The 19,785-nt window shown below is 47.9% G+C and overlaps 2 pseudogenes and 1 gene segment (V, D, J or C); all 3 read right to left on the reverse strand.

The window, feature by feature from the left end:
* Positions 1-276: 276 nt before the first annotated feature.
* On the reverse strand, positions 277-1,278 carry LOC104859895 (annotated as a pseudogene).
* Positions 1,279-1,307: 29 nt separating this feature from the next.
* LOC104859896 lies at positions 1,308-17,489 on the reverse strand. The segment is given in 3 exon segments: positions 1,308-1,785; positions 3,484-3,605; positions 17,293-17,489. Coding segments are annotated over 3 exon segments (639 nt in total).
* LOC104859898 lies at positions 10,873-15,330 on the reverse strand (annotated as a pseudogene).
* Positions 17,490-19,785: the final 2,296 nt, after the last annotated feature.

A 19,785-nucleotide genomic window follows, 5' to 3' on the forward strand; every position in this document is an offset into this window, starting at 1 on the left:
TTTGACTCAGCCTTTGAATCGGCCTTTAACTTATTTTAATATCAATTCTAAAGCCCCTAGAACTGCTATAATCATGATGCAAAATGTATAGATGAATACTGTCTTTTAAAAATATGAAATAGATAAGCAAGACGTGAAAATAGGCAAGTTTCCACTAAATAAATGAAAACTTTAAAAAAAGAAAGTTTTCCTTCCCACGTCATTTGAAGAAGGGAAATTATCATTTTAAACAATATTCAAGTTTATTAAACAAATTTTAAAAGTATTATAAAATGTTTAACTTCCATCAGCGTCAAGGTTTATGTTGCTACCGAATTTTACATATAACTGAATTTTCAAATCTGCTAACACCCGCTGAATCCATTGTACTCCGGATTCTAAGGCATCGAGTTCTTCTTGCCAATTTTTCCTTGCTTCTTCTAACATATCCTGTGTTTCTTCTTGAGAATGGCTAATGAAGACGTCGCCAGGCTGGTGAGGTATCATGACGCTGTCCCCATCTGAGAGCGAGATGTCCTCACCAGCATCCTTTCAATTCTGGGGTTGTGTCTCTTTTTACTTCTGTTTCTTCGTTTAGCTCTGTGATTCTACTCGCATTCCGCGCACATTTGTTTATCTTTCGTTGATCAAAAGTAACACTGACATCTTCTGCAGCAATTTTACGTATCACCTAAAAATACATATTAAAACGATGCACTGAGTTTGATCTCCGGATGAGCTTCTTGTCAGCTGAGTCACCACAGGGCTAGCAGTCGCCGTGTCCAAGTTTCTCCATCTGTGAAGTGGGGAACCGGGTCTCTGCTAAGGGGCTGGGAGGATCGCAGAGGAGCCGGCGGCTGCTGGACCCGACCTATCTCACCCTCCGGAGCACACGGAGGACGCAGGAGCTGAGGGCCGGCAGGGCGTAGGATGCACACGGGGCGGCGGCCGGATCCCGGATCCCCGCCTGCGTTCGCTGGGATGCGGGGCCTGGGCGCCCCGGCCTCAGGCTCCTCCGCGGCCAGGGCCGGTGCTGGGACCCCGAAGGCGGAGGCGGCCCGAGCTCCCGAGGGTCCCGGCCCCCTGGAGACCCAGAGCCTCAGCGGTTTCTAGCCACAGACAGCTCTGTTTAGGAGGGAGGCAGGGACAGGGGCCTATCCTAGGAGTAGGAAGGGGAAGAAGGGAGGCAGAGAGATTCACTATCTGTCTTTGTGACTAGACTCTTGCCTGTTGATGGTTTTGGGAGGCCAGCATCCTCCCCCCCAGGGCTACTTTCCAACTGTGCCAAAATTCCTCCATCCAGGAAAGGGAGGTCACCAATGAAATATGGGAAAAGGACAAACGAGATGGAACTGGACTTATCTGTAAAATGGATATTTTATTGAGCATTCGTTGGATACAGGGAGCGTGGCCAGAGTGGGAGGGCGAAACCTCTCCCCAGGCCCTTGTGCTCCGGCCCCTGGAGGGCAGGATGCGGGTTGTGGACCTAAGAACATTCTGCAGCAGACACACTCTTCTCCACAACGCTCCCTTCGTGTGTGACCTGGCAGCTGTATCTTTTGTGAGATCTCCACTGGCCGGGCGTCAGAGTCAGGTAGCTGACGGCCTTGTACTTGCTGTTGCTCTGTTTGGAGGGCTGGGCGGTCTCCACACCCTGGGTGATGAGGGTGCCGTCTGCCTTCCAGACCACCATCATGGTGTCTGGGTAGAAGTCATTTATCAGACACACCAATGTGGCCTTGTTGGTCTGGAGCTCTTGGGAGGAGGGTGGAAATAGGGTGACTGATGGGGCAGCCTTGGGCCGACCTGTGCGAACCGAGGAGGTGTATGAATCAGCAAGGGGAGCCGGCATTGAGGAGCCTCCACCCCAACATCTCCAGCCGTTCCTGTTGGATCTATTTTGTTACCTGGGGTCCCTCCATCCCTTCTCATTGCCCTACTGTCCACCTGTGCCCCTGGGAGAGCAGATGGCCCTGCACCTTCCCGGAAACCCTCCCCAGGTCGCTTCCCCAAGGTGACCCGGCCCAGCCCCTTCCCTCGCAGCCTGAGCTTTCTGACTGTCACCAAGGAAGACTGTGTTCCTTCCTCCTTGGTCTCTGCAGTCTGACCTTGGAACCTGGCCCTGACTTCCTGAGTCATCTCTCAACGTGCTTCATTCTTCCGGAGCCTAAAGTTGCCTCCACGAATTGGGAGTCCTCATCCTGCCTTGAAAGGTGGTCTGGGGTACATGGGAAGATCTGGAGTCTATGACTGTCAGAATGGGAGCCTAGCACCCCGTCTTCTTGAGCAGCAGGCTCTGCTCCATTCTGGTCCACTAAGCTCTCCCAAGGAGTGGTAGGCTCCTCCCAGACAGTAGGAGGCGCCCGGAACCTCCAAGCCTCTGCCAGCTCCCCTGTCTCCACTGGGCCTGATCACAAGACCCTATGCCTTGGCTGTATTCCTGAGGCTGCTCCTTCCAGACCACGGGGTACAGCAGGCTCTAGTGACTTCTGATTTTACCTGGAGCCAAATAGCTTTTTGAACTCCGTGCTTGTTGCTGTGTGTTGTTTCCTGAGTCTACTGTGCTCTTTGAGGAAGGGAGGAGGCTAACTGCGGACAATTGGACATATAAACATTTATTTGTTTTGTTTCTGTGTTTCTCGGGGGGGTACCTGGGATTGAACTCGGGACTTGCACTTGCCAGGCAGGCATGGCGCCACGGAGCTAAGTCCCTGGCCCCAGTTTTGTTCTGTTTCTACGGGGTCTCACCGTGTAGCCTAGGCTGGCCTCGAATTGATGGCAATCCTGCTCGGCCGGCCTCCCTCTGGAGTGTTGGGCTTTCAGAGGTGTGCCACTATGCCTGGCTGACGATGGCCAATTGAGGTATGTGGCCCCAGGGGGAAACGGCTCCAAGGACAGAGTCTCTGCCCTTTATGCCTTTCTCTCTAAATAACCATCAGGCTCTAGTTATCTTGCCCAGTCTGACCTGACGCTCTGTGTTCCTGTGTCCTCGTGGACCATCAGAGGACTAGAGAGCTGCAGCCTAGAGTGAGCCAGACATTCTCCGATCTTTGTTAGTCTCTACCTGGGGCAACTCCTGAGTCCCTAGAGGCTGTTGATTTTGTGTCGTTCTCCCCACCTGAATAGGGATCCAGCTCTCAGCCCAGACTCTGGGGCCTTGGGCATTATCTCTAGTGCTACCCAGAACTAGCTTCTCATCCCCATTTGGGCACCTGCTCTAGAGGAGGGGAAACAGCCCCTGCGCCTGGCCAGATCCAAATTTAGGTCTCAGGCCAGGCCACATCCCGCTGTTGGACTCTGAAGATGGCTGTTCCTGCTTCTGGGGCCCTTCCTGCTGGTCATCGCAAGATCACCACCTCCTCAAGGCCCCATGAGAAAGGTAAGGTGTTGATCCCTAAGACTGGGGAGGAAGAGAGGGAAAGAAGTGCCCAGATAGAGAGAATGGATTTTCCTGAGACATCAGGAGGGTGAGACAGACTGAGAAAGGTCACGAGAGCCACTTACCTAGGACAGTGAGCTGGGTTCCGCTGCCAAAGACAAACCACGGTGACTGAGACGCAGACCGAAAGCCGTGGGGCCAGCACCTGGGACCTGCCTCCCAGGGGCGGGCCTGGCCCGGGAACCTTCTGGGTGAGAGAGGCATAGGGCTTTAGAGGGTGTGCTGTTTCCTTGGTGGATGGCAAGTTCCCCAGAGGCCTTCCTCTTGCCTCAGGCAGGCTTTGTCCACAGTCATGGAGTCACTCACTTGTGTCCCCTGCTTCTGCTCTTTCTCAGGCTGTCAGTGCTGATGGCAGCGTTGGGCACAGTAAATGCTTAGGAAACTCCTGAGTGATGTACGTTCTCAGGTGACTATGACATGGCAAGGAGTTCTGAGCTGGCTCATTTACACTTGATCTTAGCCAAAAGGCCTAGAAGCGATAGAGCTGGCTCATTTTAGGCCTCTGAGTCTCTTTCTCGTGAGTTTCCCATGGTCCAGCCAGACTGGCTCCCTCCTGGGGCCGTGGACACTGGGTCCTTCTTCACCAACAGTGCTGCCGTGGGAAGACTCTTCTGCTCTCATATCTATGCCAAGGGAAACCGCACAGCCCTACTGTACTCATGCGGTCTTCTCTGATCTCTTAGAGCCCTCTATCCATCCATCCATGGTCCATTCGTCTGTCTGTTCTTTTGTTTTTCTGTGCACCTACCTATCTCTTCCTCTATCCATCCATCCATCCATCCACCTGTTTATCCACCTACCCATCCATGCTTTCATTTGCCTATTCATTTAACTGTCCATCCATGCATTTGTTGTGCATCCATGTGACCATCTGTCTACTCGTCCATCCACCCCTCTCTCTATCCATCTGTTTGTTTTGTTTTTTGTACCGGGGATTGAACTCGGGTCCTTGCGCGTGCAAGGCAGGCCTCCGAACCGCTGAGCTAAATCCCCGGCCCTCTATCCATCTGTTTACACTCACGTCCATCTGTACAGCCATCCTGTTTGCACCAGGCATTGTCTCACATGCTGAGGACGTGAGGAGGGCACCCTCCGCTCTCACCTCCATCTCTCTCATGCCTCTCAGGTGAAGGCCCGCAAGGCCCTCATCACATTCAAGTCTGAGGTCCCTCTCAGTTCCTGTTGCACCTGAGACCTCTGCAAGGATGAAACGAGGTCGGTCCGCCTTTCCAACCACAACCCTCGCCCCGGTGCCTCGGATCACCCACTCTCCTCTTTCTCTAGGTTTTCTTTCTCCCCAGCCCATGTGTGGCTCTTGGGTCCTGCATTGTGCACTCCCACTACTGCCCATATGAGTCTATCCCAGCTACAAACCATCTCAGCTCCACTAGAAATATCTCCTGACCATCTCTAGCTGGATAACCAACAGGAAGTTCAAACTCATCGTGTCCGAATAAGATTGACCTCTCACCCCTAACCCAGCTATTTTTCTATCTTCCTCTCATCACGATGGCCATAAGTGCTCTTGGGCCTCATGTTGGAAACCTGGAGTTGTAGACCGAGTCACCTCATCTCCCACACCGATGGGATTTATGTGTCCTTAGATGCTGCATGTGAATATCGCTTTATGAAATGAAAGCAAGGCTTGTGATACACTGGTACCTTGGTTCACACACTTAATGCTTTCCATAATTCTGGTCACAAACCGAATTGGATGAGAACTGAATCAAATTTCCCCATCAAGTCAGCTTTGAATTTAACCGTTGAATTTGATTTGGCTTTCATCCGATTTGGCTTTCATCCGATTTGGCTTTCATCCGATTTGGTTTGTGACCAGAATTATGGAAAGCATTAAGTGTGTGAACCAAGGTACCACCGTAATGAAGAAATAACAAACCACCCTCTGAGGCCCCATATCCCCAAGAAGCCCCAGGTTTTGCCTGTGCCAGTTTTAATTATCAGCTTCCTTTCCTAAAGGATCTAGCAATTGGTTGGTGCTGACTGGATGCGCGTATCTGTCAGAGACTGGTCCGATGCATTTTCCGCCTTAGAAGCTGGTGCAGTAAGCAGGAGTTGGTTTTGTGATGCACATATAAGAATTGTTTAACTTAAAATTGTTTTATTGTTTGAAAGTTACAAAATATAACAAAATATAGCAATCTAGAAGTCTATTTTTGAAATATAATATTTATCTCCTGCGATTTGGTTAATTTCCTTTTGAAATTTCCCCCTGAGATGGAAATATATGGCATAGAGATTTCCACTTTAACCACTTAGGGCGAATAAATGGTATGGAGTACATTCGCATTGTTGGGCACCTGCCACCACTACCCACGTCCAGCACTTTTTCGTCTTTCTAAACAGAAGCTCTGTACTCATTCGTCGTGAAGGCCTCATTCCTCTTTCAGCAGCCAGGGTTAGCCCCTCCTCTGCTTTCTGTCTGTGTGCATCTGCCCACTCCAGGCATCTTGCATAAGTGCAGCCATACAATACTCGTCCCTTTGAGTCTGGCTTATGTCACTGAGCACAATGTCTTCAATTTCCATCCACGTTATAGAAAATTTTTGACAGGAATTCTTGGTTGAATAATAAAAAACTTACTTAAAAGGAATTCAAAATTAAAACCTGTTAGGGCCGGGGATTTAGCTCAGTGGTGCCACCGCCTGCATTGCAAGCCCAAGGACTCAAGTTCAATCCCCAGTACCAAAACAAAAAACAAAAAACAACAACAACAACAACAAAAAACCTGTTAAAAGGAATAAAGCCATTTTCTCAAAAGAAACAAAGGAAACAGTTCTTAATTCATCAACAATAAGCACTCTTTTTTTTCCAGGGCTGGAGATAAAACCCAGGTCTTTGCACAGGCTAGGCAAGTGCTCTGCTATGGAATTATACTCCACAGCCCAGCAATAATAACTCTTCTTTTGTTTGGTTTGGTTTTTTGAGACAGGGTCTCACTATGCAGTTGAGACTGACCTGGAACTCACTATGTAGCCCGGGCTGGTCTGAACTCACAGTGATCCTCCTGCCTCAGCCTCCCGACTTCTGGGATTACAGGTGTGCACCACCACGCCGGGCTGTTCAGCAATAATAACTCTTAATAGTGAAAGACTGCATGAGTTCTCATTAAATCTGAAAATTAGGCACGGCATCCTTCGTCACTTTTACTTTTTATTATTTTGGGTGTTCTAATCGATGCAAAAAGAGAAGAAACTAAGGGTACAAATATTAGAAATAAAGAGAATAGGCTGAAAATTTACCAAATGAAATAAGATCAGTATGTTAAAATCAGTGATTTTATTCTCATCATCCATAATAGATCAGGTTTCCTGCTCTCTGGGAGACTAGGGCAAGAGGATCACAAGTTCAAGCTCAGCCTGGGCAACAGTGACATAACAAGAGCCTGTGTCAAAATAAAAAATGAAATAAAAAGGGGCTAGGAGTGTAACTCAATGTGAAGGCCCTCGTTTCAGTCACCAGTGACAGGGAAAAAATTTAAAAATAACCAATTAGGTTATATAATTGGGGTTAATCACATCCTCAGAAGCAATAGAATAAAGAAATCCAATAGGATACCTTAAAAAACGTGCAGTACCAGGTGTGGTGACACACACCTGTAATCCCAGCAGTCGGGAGGTTGAGGCAGGAGGATTTTCAAGAGTTCAAGGTCAGCCTGGGCTACATAGTGAGACGCTGTCTAAAAAAAAAAAAAAAATGTAAAACCACCAGGCATGGTAGTACACACTACCCAGGAAATGAAGCATGAGGATTATTTAAACCTAAGAGTTTGAGACCAGCCTGGGCAACATAGCAAGATTTCAAAGAACAAACAAGTAAAAACAGAAAAGGGATATAAAAACCTGCATGAATGAAGCTATAAAAATTTACTGCAACTCGCAGGAGGAAAAGTAAGCGCTGCTCCCGGATGGAAAGGCCAGATGTCATATAAAAATTGCAAAGATTTCTTCAGTCAGCCAATGAAAGGTAATTCATTTACATTCACAATTCTAATTAAAAAATTAAGTATACTGATTTTAAAGCACATTTTAAAAGAAAAATAGGAGGAACAGCTCTCCCTACTGAATGTCAACCCATAGTCTAGAAAGAAAGGAACTAAAACAGTGTGGAATTAAAAGAGTTGCAAATAGAAGGTAAAGAGATGGGAGAAACGGGTGGGAAGGGAGAGGTAGGGGAAGTAAAAAGAAGTAAGATGTGTTGTGTACAGGTATCAGCTCCCCACAGTGAACGCAATCATTCTGTACTGCAAAACCCTATCTAAAAGACCAGCCCCCACCATCACGGCAAGAAATATCAGCAAATCAAGTCCAACAATGTGTATGCTACAACCACACGTACAACTATGTGTACAAGGGTCTCTCAGCCTAACAAAATCAATGTGATACACCATCCATTAATGCAATGTGCTTCACTCACATTGGTTTAGTGAAGAAAATAACCAGTATCTTAATTGATACGAAGTAAGCAATGAATGAAATTCAACACTACTTTATGACATGACATCTAAAACAATCAGAGCTAAAAGAGAAGCTCTTCAACATGATAAAAACCATGTGTGAAATGTACCCAGCTGACTTCATACGCTGTGAGGGAAGACTGAAAGCTTTTCTCCCTGAGATCAGGAATAAGAAGGATGCCCACTTTTGCTCAATGGAGATTCTAGCCATAGAAGTGTCAAGAACAAGAAGTCAAAGGACTTCAGATTGGAAAGGAAGAAGTGTGACTCCTTGCAGGTGACGTGATTTTATATATAGAAAATTCCAAAGGACGGACACACACACACACACACACACACACACACACAGAGACAGACACACTCTGCTGGAGCAAACAAGCATTCAGAGACAGAAGATCACACAAAATCAGTCATACTTCTATATACTAGCAAAGAAAACCCCCAAATTAAGAAAACAGCTTCATCTAAAATAGCATTGAAATGCTCAGGAGTAAATTTATTTTTATATGAATTTAAAATTTTTATTTATGTATGTCACTGTAGTACAGTGACAACAAAATGACCTCTGTATACCAGAGCCTGCATACATCAACAGTAAGATGTAATTTGTCATTACACCACCGCTAAAATATCTAGTTTTTTTGTAGGAGACATAGAAAATAAGATGTACACACCACATAATTTTCTGTTTTTTTTCTTTAGATGATCTTAATTTAAAAATCAGTAATACTTTATCAACATCACTGTTACTAGAACTATAAATTATCTGGGTGAAGGATTGTGTGTGGGAAATCATTCAACCATATACTTGTAATAGTTGCTAGAGTAAGCTCACACACACCAATAAGGGTCTATCACCATAATTAAGGGCTAACTGCTGTATTAGTTGCACAAGGATAACGTTCTTTTGAAAATAACAGCCCACTTATACGTGAAAAATGTCCTTTCCACTTCCACAGAAGAAAATAACACTCAGAAGTTATTTTTGGTCTTGCTATTTCATAAAGTCAACTGTACAAAGATCTAAAATTATAATTTTAAAAGTCTATTAAAAATGTCATGCATTTTTATTGTCAATTATGCAGAGGCTTTAAAACTGATGCAAGACATTATAGTATATATTAGCTTTTATAGTGCTAATGCACAACTAACAGCAAACTTGATTAGATTAACAGAAGTCTGTCTTAATTATACCTTTATACATCACACCAGAGAGACAAATGCCATGAAATTTGCAGAAACATTCTGTTCTGAGCACTCACATGGCAGTTTAACTTTTTGCACTGTAATCCTTCACGTGTAGAATAACAAAAGGAAAAAAATTCCACTGGTTCATGTTACGAAAAAAATGTACCACTGAAAAACATTAAGGGGCAAAGAATGTCATCAATAACACAAATTAACTTGAAACTAGTGTCAAAAAGCAGATGAAACCTCTGAATTAAAATATCAAAACACACCGAGCAACTGAAGCACACATTCTGCATTCAGTACAATAAAGATTTAATAAGACAATGTTCTAGTTAATATTACACAAAAATAGGTTGAGCTAGGGCAACCAGGAAATAATGGGGGGTTAGAACCACTATTTTCCCCCTGGTAAAGGCGCAATTCTTTTGGTGCCCTCCCATATAATATCTAACACTGCACATTAAGTTTTCGACATCACAGAAAAATGGTTCCTCCATGAAATTCTTTAAATTCTTGATAAGTTTCTCGAAGTAGACATTCTTATGAATGAAAAATAACCCACCAACGGGCACCTGTTTTTTTTTTTAACTCTGAAGATTTTTTTACATGAATTTAAAACAAGTTAGTGTAATCTTTTTTTGCCATTTTCCCCCACTGCCTCAAATCCACCAACAGCATCACTATTCCTTCTTCGTTTCCTGTTGTTGTGGATGTTAACACATTGGTTCGTTTGGGATAATGGAGCCATGCCTAGAACTTTGTGTATCTGCGGAATGCAAGGAGTCTCACCGCAAAGCGCGCACTCAATGTGATGGCTTAGCGCTGCTGGCCCGTCATTGCTGCCAAGGTTTCAACGGGATCCTTTTCATAAGGATCCAAAAGTCCAGGGCTACCTTTGAGAATAATCCCTGAAGAAATGCATTCAAAAACTCTTCTCAGGGAACCCCCAGGCCCTGAGGACTGGAGACACTCCTAATTATTTTCTCTACTAACAACTCCATAGCCCAGCTTGGAAAGTCAGACCCAGTTGGCACTTGCTGAAGAGGTCTTGGAGAATACGACTGGTAATCACACAGGACTGCAGAACAGTAGCTCTGGCCTGGAACCACTTAGGGTGGCACAGAGTGACCAGAGTCATCTGGTGGGTCTTTTACCATACCCAAGGTGGCATCTCTTTCCCTCATGTTTGCTTCTCAAATAATTGGAGATGTCAGGGTGATCGTGACTTGCATTTTGGGTTCCACACATGAATTCAAAATTATTGTTGCACCAGATAAGGCACACTTTATGGCATGCTTCTCAGGACTTATAACGGCAGCCAGTTTAGGTTGTCTTAGTTTGCAATATCTGCAAAGAAGCAGAAAAGTTGGTACCTTTGCCTTATCTGTGAGTGCAGATGCTGGGACTCTGACTGGTGCCACCATTGAGGCCAATTAAATCAATACTGTAACACACAGGAGTGACGCATCCAATCCCCAGGTTCCAGATAATAGCGGCCATGCCCCCACAGGAGCGGGCTCATCCGTCCCCACTGGTTAAGGCCTTCGGTTTGGTGTCCTCAGAGTGGAACAAAACACCATTTCCAAGGACAAGGAATTCCAGATGAACCCATGGTCTACCTTTGGATGGGGATTTTAAGCATCAGATACTCCAGGCACAGAAACAGGACTGGCCTATGACCTTCACACTTGGAAAAGCTTTGATACTGGTAGCACAATTTTACAATCTCTTAGGGCACTCAGGTTTTAGTCCCCTTCCCTGCGTGAAGCAGCCAGAGAGTAATCAGATTTCAATCTTCAGGGTTAATTCTCCCATGGTTTTCTTCTACTCAGGCTACAATTTTTCCTTCCCACCCAGGGATGGCATCATCATCATCATCGTGGAAAACCTCCTCTTTGACAGTGCCAATCCCAGGATCCAATGCTTTGAAGTGGTACCAATGATTCCCTTCCTGATCAACAGCTGCTTTAGAATCCTTCAGTGTCACCTCCCGCAGTCTCTGGTATATTGACCATGAAGGGCGTAAGTGACTGGTCAGTGAGATAGAGCCCTTCGGGCGGTTGCTGCTGACAGCTGGAGAACTCTGCGAGTGAGGCCACTTTGAATGAGGTGGCCCAGACTCTCGGTATTCACTGCCTGCCTGAGTTCTGGGTGACTTGCCCCGAACCTTTCTTTCCTGTTTCTTCTGTGTCTCCATGAGGCTGGAGACGCCCTGCTCCAAGCTGTCCATGGTGTGGTGCCGAGGGTCGTGGCCGCTGAAGCTCTTGCGAAGGCTTCGCAGGGCATCTCGGACAAGCTGCAGGCCGCTGGTCCCTCCGCGAGCGATGGAAGCAGCGCCTTTCCCTGCCGCTGGAATGAGGAAGCCATTGCTTTGAGAGTTGTAACTGTTGTACTCGGTCACCTCATCTGCCTCTTTTCCTACGATGAGCCAAAAGCACATCTCTGTGTTCCAGCTCCGGCCCTAGATCCACCTGCTGGTGACTGGCATCCGGGAGTTTCCGGAGCGCTCTTCCAACTCGGCCTGGTGCTGCTGAAGGCGGCGCTCCCTCTGCCCCAGCTCTTTTTCATATTCTCCCAAGCTCCCGTTCCTCTCATCCAGCTTCCTCTGCAGAGCCACATTCTGGTTATGCAGCTCATCTTCGTCCATCGTTGCCCTCAGGAGTTCTTGCTGGAGCTGAAGAACACTGTGTCCTGCTGAGTCAATCTCTGCTGCAAGGCATCCTTGACCCCTGTAAACTTCTGACTTCTGGTTGACATTTCAGCAGTTCTTTCCTCAGGTCTTGATTTTCCTCCATGCTCTGATCCCGACTGGATTGTAATCAGCTGTTCCTCGGGATTAACTCCAGGTTCACAGAGGGCCAGAGGCCTCTCCTGTTCGTCTTCAGGGAAGGATCCATTGAGCAGCAAGGCCTGTAGTCCTGATATCATTTTCTTTGCTTCCTCCGTTTCTTTTTCTAAATGTTCTTGTTGTCCCAACAGCTGTTCCTCCCATGAGGTCTCCAGATGGGTTCCAGGGCTCTCTGGCTGCCAGTCTTGGGATAATGGAGAGTCTATCTCTTCTGTTCTGATCTCTATTCCTTCGGAGGGAATAATCACAAAATCTGCCTTCTCCTCCCCCTGGGTTAACGGATTCACTCTGTGCACTGTGGCCTGGACCGGGTGAAGTCAGGCCGTGAGGAAGCCTGAGAACGAATCTCGCATTTTCCTTGATGCCCACAGCTGGGAGCTTTGGTTGGCATGACCTCCATCAGTACTCTGTTCTCTTCCTTCTTAGAACATTTGACTGCTTCCGTCCCGCGATCCCCTCCCGGCTCCGGCTTCAGCCTGCTTCCCTGGGTGCAGTGGGAGGCTGAGAATCACATCGCCCCGATTCCGGGCGTGTCTCCCTCCCCATGCTGGGCCCCAAAGCACGACTGCACGGAGGAGCCCACCGACAGAGAGCCCACCGACAGAGAGGCTCGCCCGGATGGCGGGAGAAAGTAGGGGCAGAGGCAGGCGTCTCGGCCTCGGAGCTGGGGATGCTCCTGGGTGCGAAGCGCCCCACCCTGGCAGCTCAGACTCCACTATAACACTTTGTAAAGAAAACGTGTGTTACTTCTTACGGCCTTGGGTGAAGCAACAGATTCTGAGGTACAATGCTAAATGCAGAAGCAATGAAATTTTAAAAATAGGTAAGGTGGTATCTTAGTTACTTCTCTCATTGCTGAGACAAAATACCTAACACAAAGAGGAAAAGTTTATTTTGGTTTACAGTTTATAAAGGTTTCCGTCCACAGTTAGCTGGCTCTCAGGCAGAGTGGCACGACAGAGGGGCTTCCCAGAGGAGGAACAGTCCATAGCGAGACAGGCAGACGACAAGAGCAGCAATCCTTCTTTTCCCTTTTATCCAACCCAAGGTACAAACCTTTTGGGTGGTGCCACCCACACTCAGAGAGGGCCTTTTGTTATCCACACCCAGAAATATGCTAAACCAATCAGTGGGCTAATTTGGTAACCCCACACCCTTAATCCCAGTATCACATACCCTGAAAAGCTCCACTTAGGAGTGTGTTAGGCTTTAGGGGGACATTTAGATACAAGCCATAGCGATTGGACTTTGTTAAAATTAAAAACATTTGTGCATCGAAGTAAGCTATCACGAAAGTGAAAAGATAACTCACAAATGGGAGAAATAATTTGGAAATCCTATTTCTGACGAGAGTCTAGCATTTAGACTGGCGTGGTGGCGCACACCTGTCTTCCCAGCTCTTAGGTTGAGACGGGAGGATGGCAAGTTCAAGTCCTACATGGACAACTTAGTGTAACCCTTTTACTTAGTGTAAAAAATAAAAACAGCTGGGAATCTAGCTCAGTGATACAGTGTCCCTGAGTGTGATCCTTAGTAACTCAAAAAGGCTGGTATTCAAAATATATAACAAATCTTATAACTCACCCACAAAAAGACAAACCAATTAGACGATAGTCAAAGGACTTAAAAAGATATTTCTGAAGAGAAGATATGAAAATGACCAGCAATGCCTCATATCCTCTGTCTAGAAAAGGGCACAGCGAGGGCTAAAGAAAAAAAGACAACAGAGGCTCGTGTGATTTCAGGGAGGCCGGGAGGTCAGTGGCTAAGTGAAAAAGTAACGAAGATACCGAGATCAAGACGCTCTGTACCATCCAGCATCTATTGGGTGTACACAGTAACAGGAGTCTCAATGCAAACTTCCTGCTGAAGAGGGTGGAGAGGAGAGCGTTCCCCCCCAGCAGGTGGGATGAGGTAAACTGAGAAGGAACGCCTCTTTCCCCAGGTGAAACCTTTCTCTTTTTGTATCACTGTTCAGGGCTCAAAGAACCAGGTGTCTTCGGCTGATGTAACCTTGCCGTTGATCACCACAGCTTCACCGACCACTGAGGCCTCAGCTGTGACTGCAGGAGTTGTGTTTCCGCGTGCCAGAGCCAGCTCTCAGGCAAGCCAACATTGGGCCTTATGCAGCTATAGTCATACTTTAATTATGAAATGATTTCCCCAAAACATTTATGTAGAAAGGCTCTCGACAATTCTGAAAAGGTTGGGGTAGAGCTCGGTGGGAGAGCAAGGGCTCAGCATGGGTAAATCCCTAGCACCACACGTGCGCGCGCACACACACACACACACACACACACACAACTATTGCCATGATGAAATCATAGAAATGGAGACAAAAATCAGTAGTTGTCAGGGGTTAAAGAAGGATTTTGAAAGGATGGAAGCAAGTGTTGCTATACAAGAGCAATGTGAGTGATGTTTTTGGGGAAAGAAAGGTTCCGTCCCTGGTCTGTGTCGATGTCAACATCCTGTTGTGTATCTGACTGTAGCTTTAGGAGGTGTTATCATGGGGAAGCAGTGCATGGGATGCCTCTGCGCTATTTCTTACAAATGCATGTGGATTTAGAAATATCTCAGAAAGTTTGATATTTAAAAAAGGTTGTGTACTGTATGATTCCACTGATAAGACAGTTTGGAAAAAGCGAGACTAGAGGGTCAACAAGACCAGTTGCACCATGATTGGGGTAGCTGACTACAAAGGGGCATTAAGGAAACTTGGAGGGGTTGATTGAAATATTTTATACTTGATTGTAAAGGTGGTCATAAAGGTCACATGATTCTGTTTTTTTTTTTTTTTTTTTTTTTTTATGGAGATCAAACTCAGGTCCTTGTGCTTGCAAAGCAGGTAATGGAACCACTGAGCTAAATCCCTGGTCCTGATTATATTTTTTAAAAACAGTATTTCTGCTACACCAAACACTGAATTTTACTGTGTAAATAAAATAATAGAAAAATAGTAAGACATATTGCAGTCTATTTTTAAATCTTTTTGTCGTTAGAATCCTCAAAAGCATATTAACTCTAATATTCCCTATCATAGTTTATTTTACCTTCGCCTGTCATTTGGCATTTTGGTTCCTTCCGTTCCCCTCCTCCCAAGGACACATTTGTAATACTTAGCGGAAGTTTTGATTATTCCCTCAAGATACAGACGTTAAATTACTGGATTAAAAGAGATGCACACTTGTGTGAAACATAATCCACGATGCTAGCGTTTTGTTCCGGAAACTGAGGCTCCCACTGACAGTCCTGGGAAAGCTGTCCCTCCCTGGTCAGTGCTCTCGTATTCTCGCTTTAAAGTCACTCGCCAATTTTGCCGCAGTCTCGGTCTTTGGCCCCGGTAGACCCGCGCCTCCTGCAGGGGCCCAGGCGAGAGCTGCAGTCTCCGCTCATCATCTCCCGCCAGGGCGCCACCGCCCAGGTCCTCAGATCTGGATCTGGTCACCAACCTCGCATCTGGAGCCACCAAGTCCTACCCTAACTGTCCTCTGCTCCGTCCCTCCGGCGTCTCCTGAGCCCTAGAACGAAGGCGCGGGGAGACCTCAGGCCCGCGGGCCCCGCCCCAGGAGCTGCCGGGCTCCGCCTCCCGCGCTGCTGCCTTTGCCAATGCGCCCGCGTCACCAGCCGGCGCCCCGCTGTCGATGAGCCCGGCTCAGGCATCTGCCCGCGGACGGAGCACCGTTACCGTTCCATAGGACAGGCCCACACCCAGCATCTCCAGCACTGCCTGCCAGTAAATGTGCATGGAGGAGGCAGTGAGTGTGTGCCCTCAGCTTGCCCTGCAGATCAGCCCTCCTCCCTCCTCCTTGTCCTCCTCCTCCTCCTTTTTCTCCTCATATGGGACTTGCTGATATATCACAGCATTTCCTTAAGTACTCATCAGAAAAGCCAAGGAGTGGTCCTTGTTCCTCACCCGCTGACTCTGTCCCCGTAGCTATCAAACTTTGGGTCACCAGGTAACAAACTGTCTGGCCCCCTCTCAGACCACCTTGATCCCAGGACCAGCAGACTCCAGCCCAGCCAACGAGCAGGGACATCCTGAGCTCTGTGCCTGTAATGCCCTTGCCCAGGTGGACCCTTCCATCCGAGGTCAGCTTCCATTCTACAGACATCACCCAGCATGGGACTCTCGCCTCTCCCTCCGGTCCCTCAGCACCTCAGCCCTAGCACGGAGCCTGACCCTGAGCGGGACTCTACTCAGCAGCACCCGTAGAACACTGGACACCCTCTGGTGCTGATTTACCCTCTGTGGTCAGAGGGCTGACACAGTGGAGGATCCATTCCTCCTGCTGGAGTGAGAGGTCACTGTGGCAAGGTCAGCATCCCCAAGACAGTTGTCAGGGCACAGTGTTCTCACCCAATCAGCACTGCTGAGTTTATCAGCTGGGGAGAGAGGAGAGGTGGAGCCCACTCAGCTTGGGCCATCAAGTGACCTTAGGGACCACCTCACCTCCCTGTTTGCTATTCCCATTTGTAAAGATGAGATAGTAGCACAACCTGCCTCAAGGGACCATGGGGGGTGTGGGGGTTGTGCCCCTACAACGACTTGTACCTATTGGGTACCAAGTACCGCAGTGATGAACAGGCTGTTGTGTCACACAGATTGCCACAAATTGGCCAGATGCTCGGTGCTTTGTCCAGGGACTTTCCAGCATGCACAAAGAGGAGGGGCTAGGGACACACGCCCTGTGGCCCACGGACCCAACCTGGGCCTTTCCCACGGAGGTGCCTTCACCCCGGGTGGGACTGAGGTCCTGGGTGTAGGGCAGGGCCTGGATGGGATCGTTGCTGACGTTTGGTGACCCAGGCGCCCCAGGGGAGGCACTGCTTGCAGCATAGGCTGGAGCGCACCACCGGGTGTTCCAGTGAGGGTGAGGGCTTAGACATGGCCATGAGCAGAGAGGGCAAGAGGAGAGGAGGAAGGGAGAAAGAGCTAAACAAGTCCCCGGCGTGGACAGAGGCCGCCGCCTACCACACAGGCAGCCATCCTGCCCTCCATTTCTGTCCTAGCCAGAGGACTGGGGGAGGCTAGCGAGGCAAGAGCCTTGAGCCAAAATTTAAGGGATGTCAGAAGACTCAAATTCATATTTTAATATAACCCTAAACATTAAACTAGGGGCCAGGGATTTAGCTCAGTGGTTCCGCTGCCTGCCTGGTAAGCACAAGGACCCGAGTTCAATCCCCAGTACCCCCCCAAAAAAAGAGAGAGAAAACATAATGTAATAATCAATGCAAACAAATCCACAATGGACAATACATCGACATTTTAAACCAGCTTCTGCTCCAGACCCTCTTCCTCAACTGTCCACGCCCAGCCCAGCCCCAGGGACACCCCACCAGCACCTTTGCGGCCCTTACCTGCCCCACATGTTCCGCAGGACAGAGGCTCCTGGGCCTGGAGTCCTGCTCCGTGGCGCCGCTGTCAGGGGCGGTGGGCCCTGGGTGCTCCTGGCCAGGCCCAGCAGCAGCAGCAGCAGAAGGCCCTTGCACCTCCCGGGGAGAAGGCCTGGCCCACGAGGGATCTTCCAGCCTGCCTGTTCCACCCCTGGCTTCATCTGTCCTCAGGCTCAAAGGCACCACTGGTCCCACGTGCGTTATGGGCCTCCTGGAGGACACGGCCCCGGCCCTTCTGCTGGCAGCAGCCACACCAGTGCACACAGATCCAGACGCATGGCTCGTCCTCAGCCTGGACGGCTTGAGTCCCCACCCCCAGCCCACCCTCTTCAGGGCCCCAGCTGTCATCCTTGGGGATCTGTCCCAGAGAGACATCTGCCAACTGCCCTGCTGTGGTTAGGACCAAGGCTCAACTCTGCCCACAGCAGCCATCACCTCTGCAGCCATAGGTGGGGTATATTTAACCCACTCTGGCTCCCCATTTCCCCAAGGGGCCCTGAGTCTGGAGCACGTCCCTGAAGGGGAGGATGTACAGTGATCTGTCGCTCAGGAACAGGATTCTCTCAGGTCCTTAGCTTAGGAGGTGGCGCGGGACTGGGGCTCTTCTATCCGCTGTGTTCTCTCTTGCACAATGGCCCATCCTCATGCTGTGGGTGGACTTCTTCTCCTACCTTTACTTGGTCCATACTTGCTCTGCAGAGCCTGTTTCTTTTCCTACCTTTAATAAAACTTTGCTACCATTAAAACACAGAGAGAGGAGAGAGAGACAGAGAGAGAGAGAGAGAGAAATAAAGGAGGCCGGGTGTGGTGGCACATGCCTGTAATCCCAGCACTTGGGAGGCTGAGGCAGGAGGATCACTGTGAGTTCAAAACCAGCCAGAGCTACATAAGTGAGTTCCAGGTCAGTCTCAACTACATAGTGAGACCCTGTCTCAAAAAACAAAACACAACAAAAAATAGTATAATAAAGGAGATGGGGGGGCTCAGAAATGCTAGAGTAAAAATTACCTAAGAAAATAAGAGTTAGGGCTGGGGACTTAGCTCAGTGGTTCCACCGTCTGCCTTGCAAGCACAAGGACCCGAGTTCGATCCCTGGTACAAAAAAAAGAAAAAAGAAAGAAAATAAGAGTAGTTTGTCCATGTGAAGCCCACTTTGAGTTTTCTAACAGAGGCTTACTGAAATTAGGCTCTTATCCTCCCACAGAGACTGGGAGATGGGCTTCTGCCTTCAGGTGTCGGATGTAACAAAGAGTAAATTCTTCATGTAGTTTTCTCAGACAGACATTTTGATGGGGTCTAGGGTCATCCTAGAGATGTAGTCTTGAACTGTTAGGAACTACGTTAAATGTTTGTTCAAATCTGTGTGGACCAAAGCCTAGTTGAAAAAGGGTCACTGGAACCTGGATGGAGTTTAGTCAAGGAATTTTCAGTACATACTAGCAATGACCTATAATTAAATAACAACGGAAAAAATGTACACTATGCACTGGCCTGTTATATAAAGCACTATACAATATGCTTACTCCTAAGCTTACTTAGTAATGAGTAGTAATACAGGAAGAGTAAACTTTCTACAGTACCAGTAATACAAAATAATAGGCATGTCACTGTGTTGGATGGAAAAAGTGAGAAAAAAATACATGTATGCACAGACTTTTCACTAACTATCAAATGCAAAATAAGGTATACTCACACTATTGCCAGCTTTTACAAATAATATGAAGCAAAAATGAACAAAGGAATTGAACAAAGGGAACTTGACTTAAAGAGAGAGTCAGAATCTATGTAGAAGCCCCCTGTAAGGCTGCCCTAAAACCCCGATGGATCCCCTGGACCTGGGTCTGGGCTGCAGAAAAGCAGCCTGCCCCTCCCACCTGTGCTTGAAGGGGCAACGCAAGGCTCCAGTGACTCACACTGATCCGGTGGCTCTCCAGAACCAATTAGCTCCGAGCTTGGGCAGGGCTGGCGCAGGAATGGAAAGGTGAAACATGGGCAGCTGCTGTGGCACCCTGGGAGGGCAGGACTGGCAAGATACCCAGTGCATGATTAGATAGAACTGACATGCAAGAAGGCAGGAGAGCCGGGTGTGGTGGCACACGCCTGCAATCCCCACACTCGGGAGGCTGAGGCAGGAGGATCTCTGTGAGTTTGAGACCAGCCTGGGCTACATAGTGAGTTCCAGGTCAACTCAACTACATGGTGAGACCCTGTCTCAAAAAAGAAAAAGGAAAAGAGCAAAGAGGACCAGTCCTGCTGCCTGACCTCACCACGCTGTGTCCTACTCGTCCAAAACAAAGATAAGCCGTCTGTTGCCTGTCTGGGAGAAATCCAACAGTTTGTGTCCATGCGTCCCTTCCCCATCCTGGCTCACTCTCTCTGTGCTACTTTTCTTCTTTCCCCTATTACTCATCTCTTTTTTTTTGTTTTGTTTTGTTTTGGTTTTTTGAGGCAGGGTCT

Source organism: Fukomys damarensis, unplaced genomic scaffold, assembly GCF_012274545.1.
Source record: "Fukomys damarensis isolate Sample0158 unplaced genomic scaffold, DMR_v1.0_HiC HiC_scaffold_34, whole genome shotgun sequence".
NCBI lineage: Eukaryota > Metazoa > Chordata > Mammalia > Rodentia > Bathyergidae > Fukomys > Fukomys damarensis.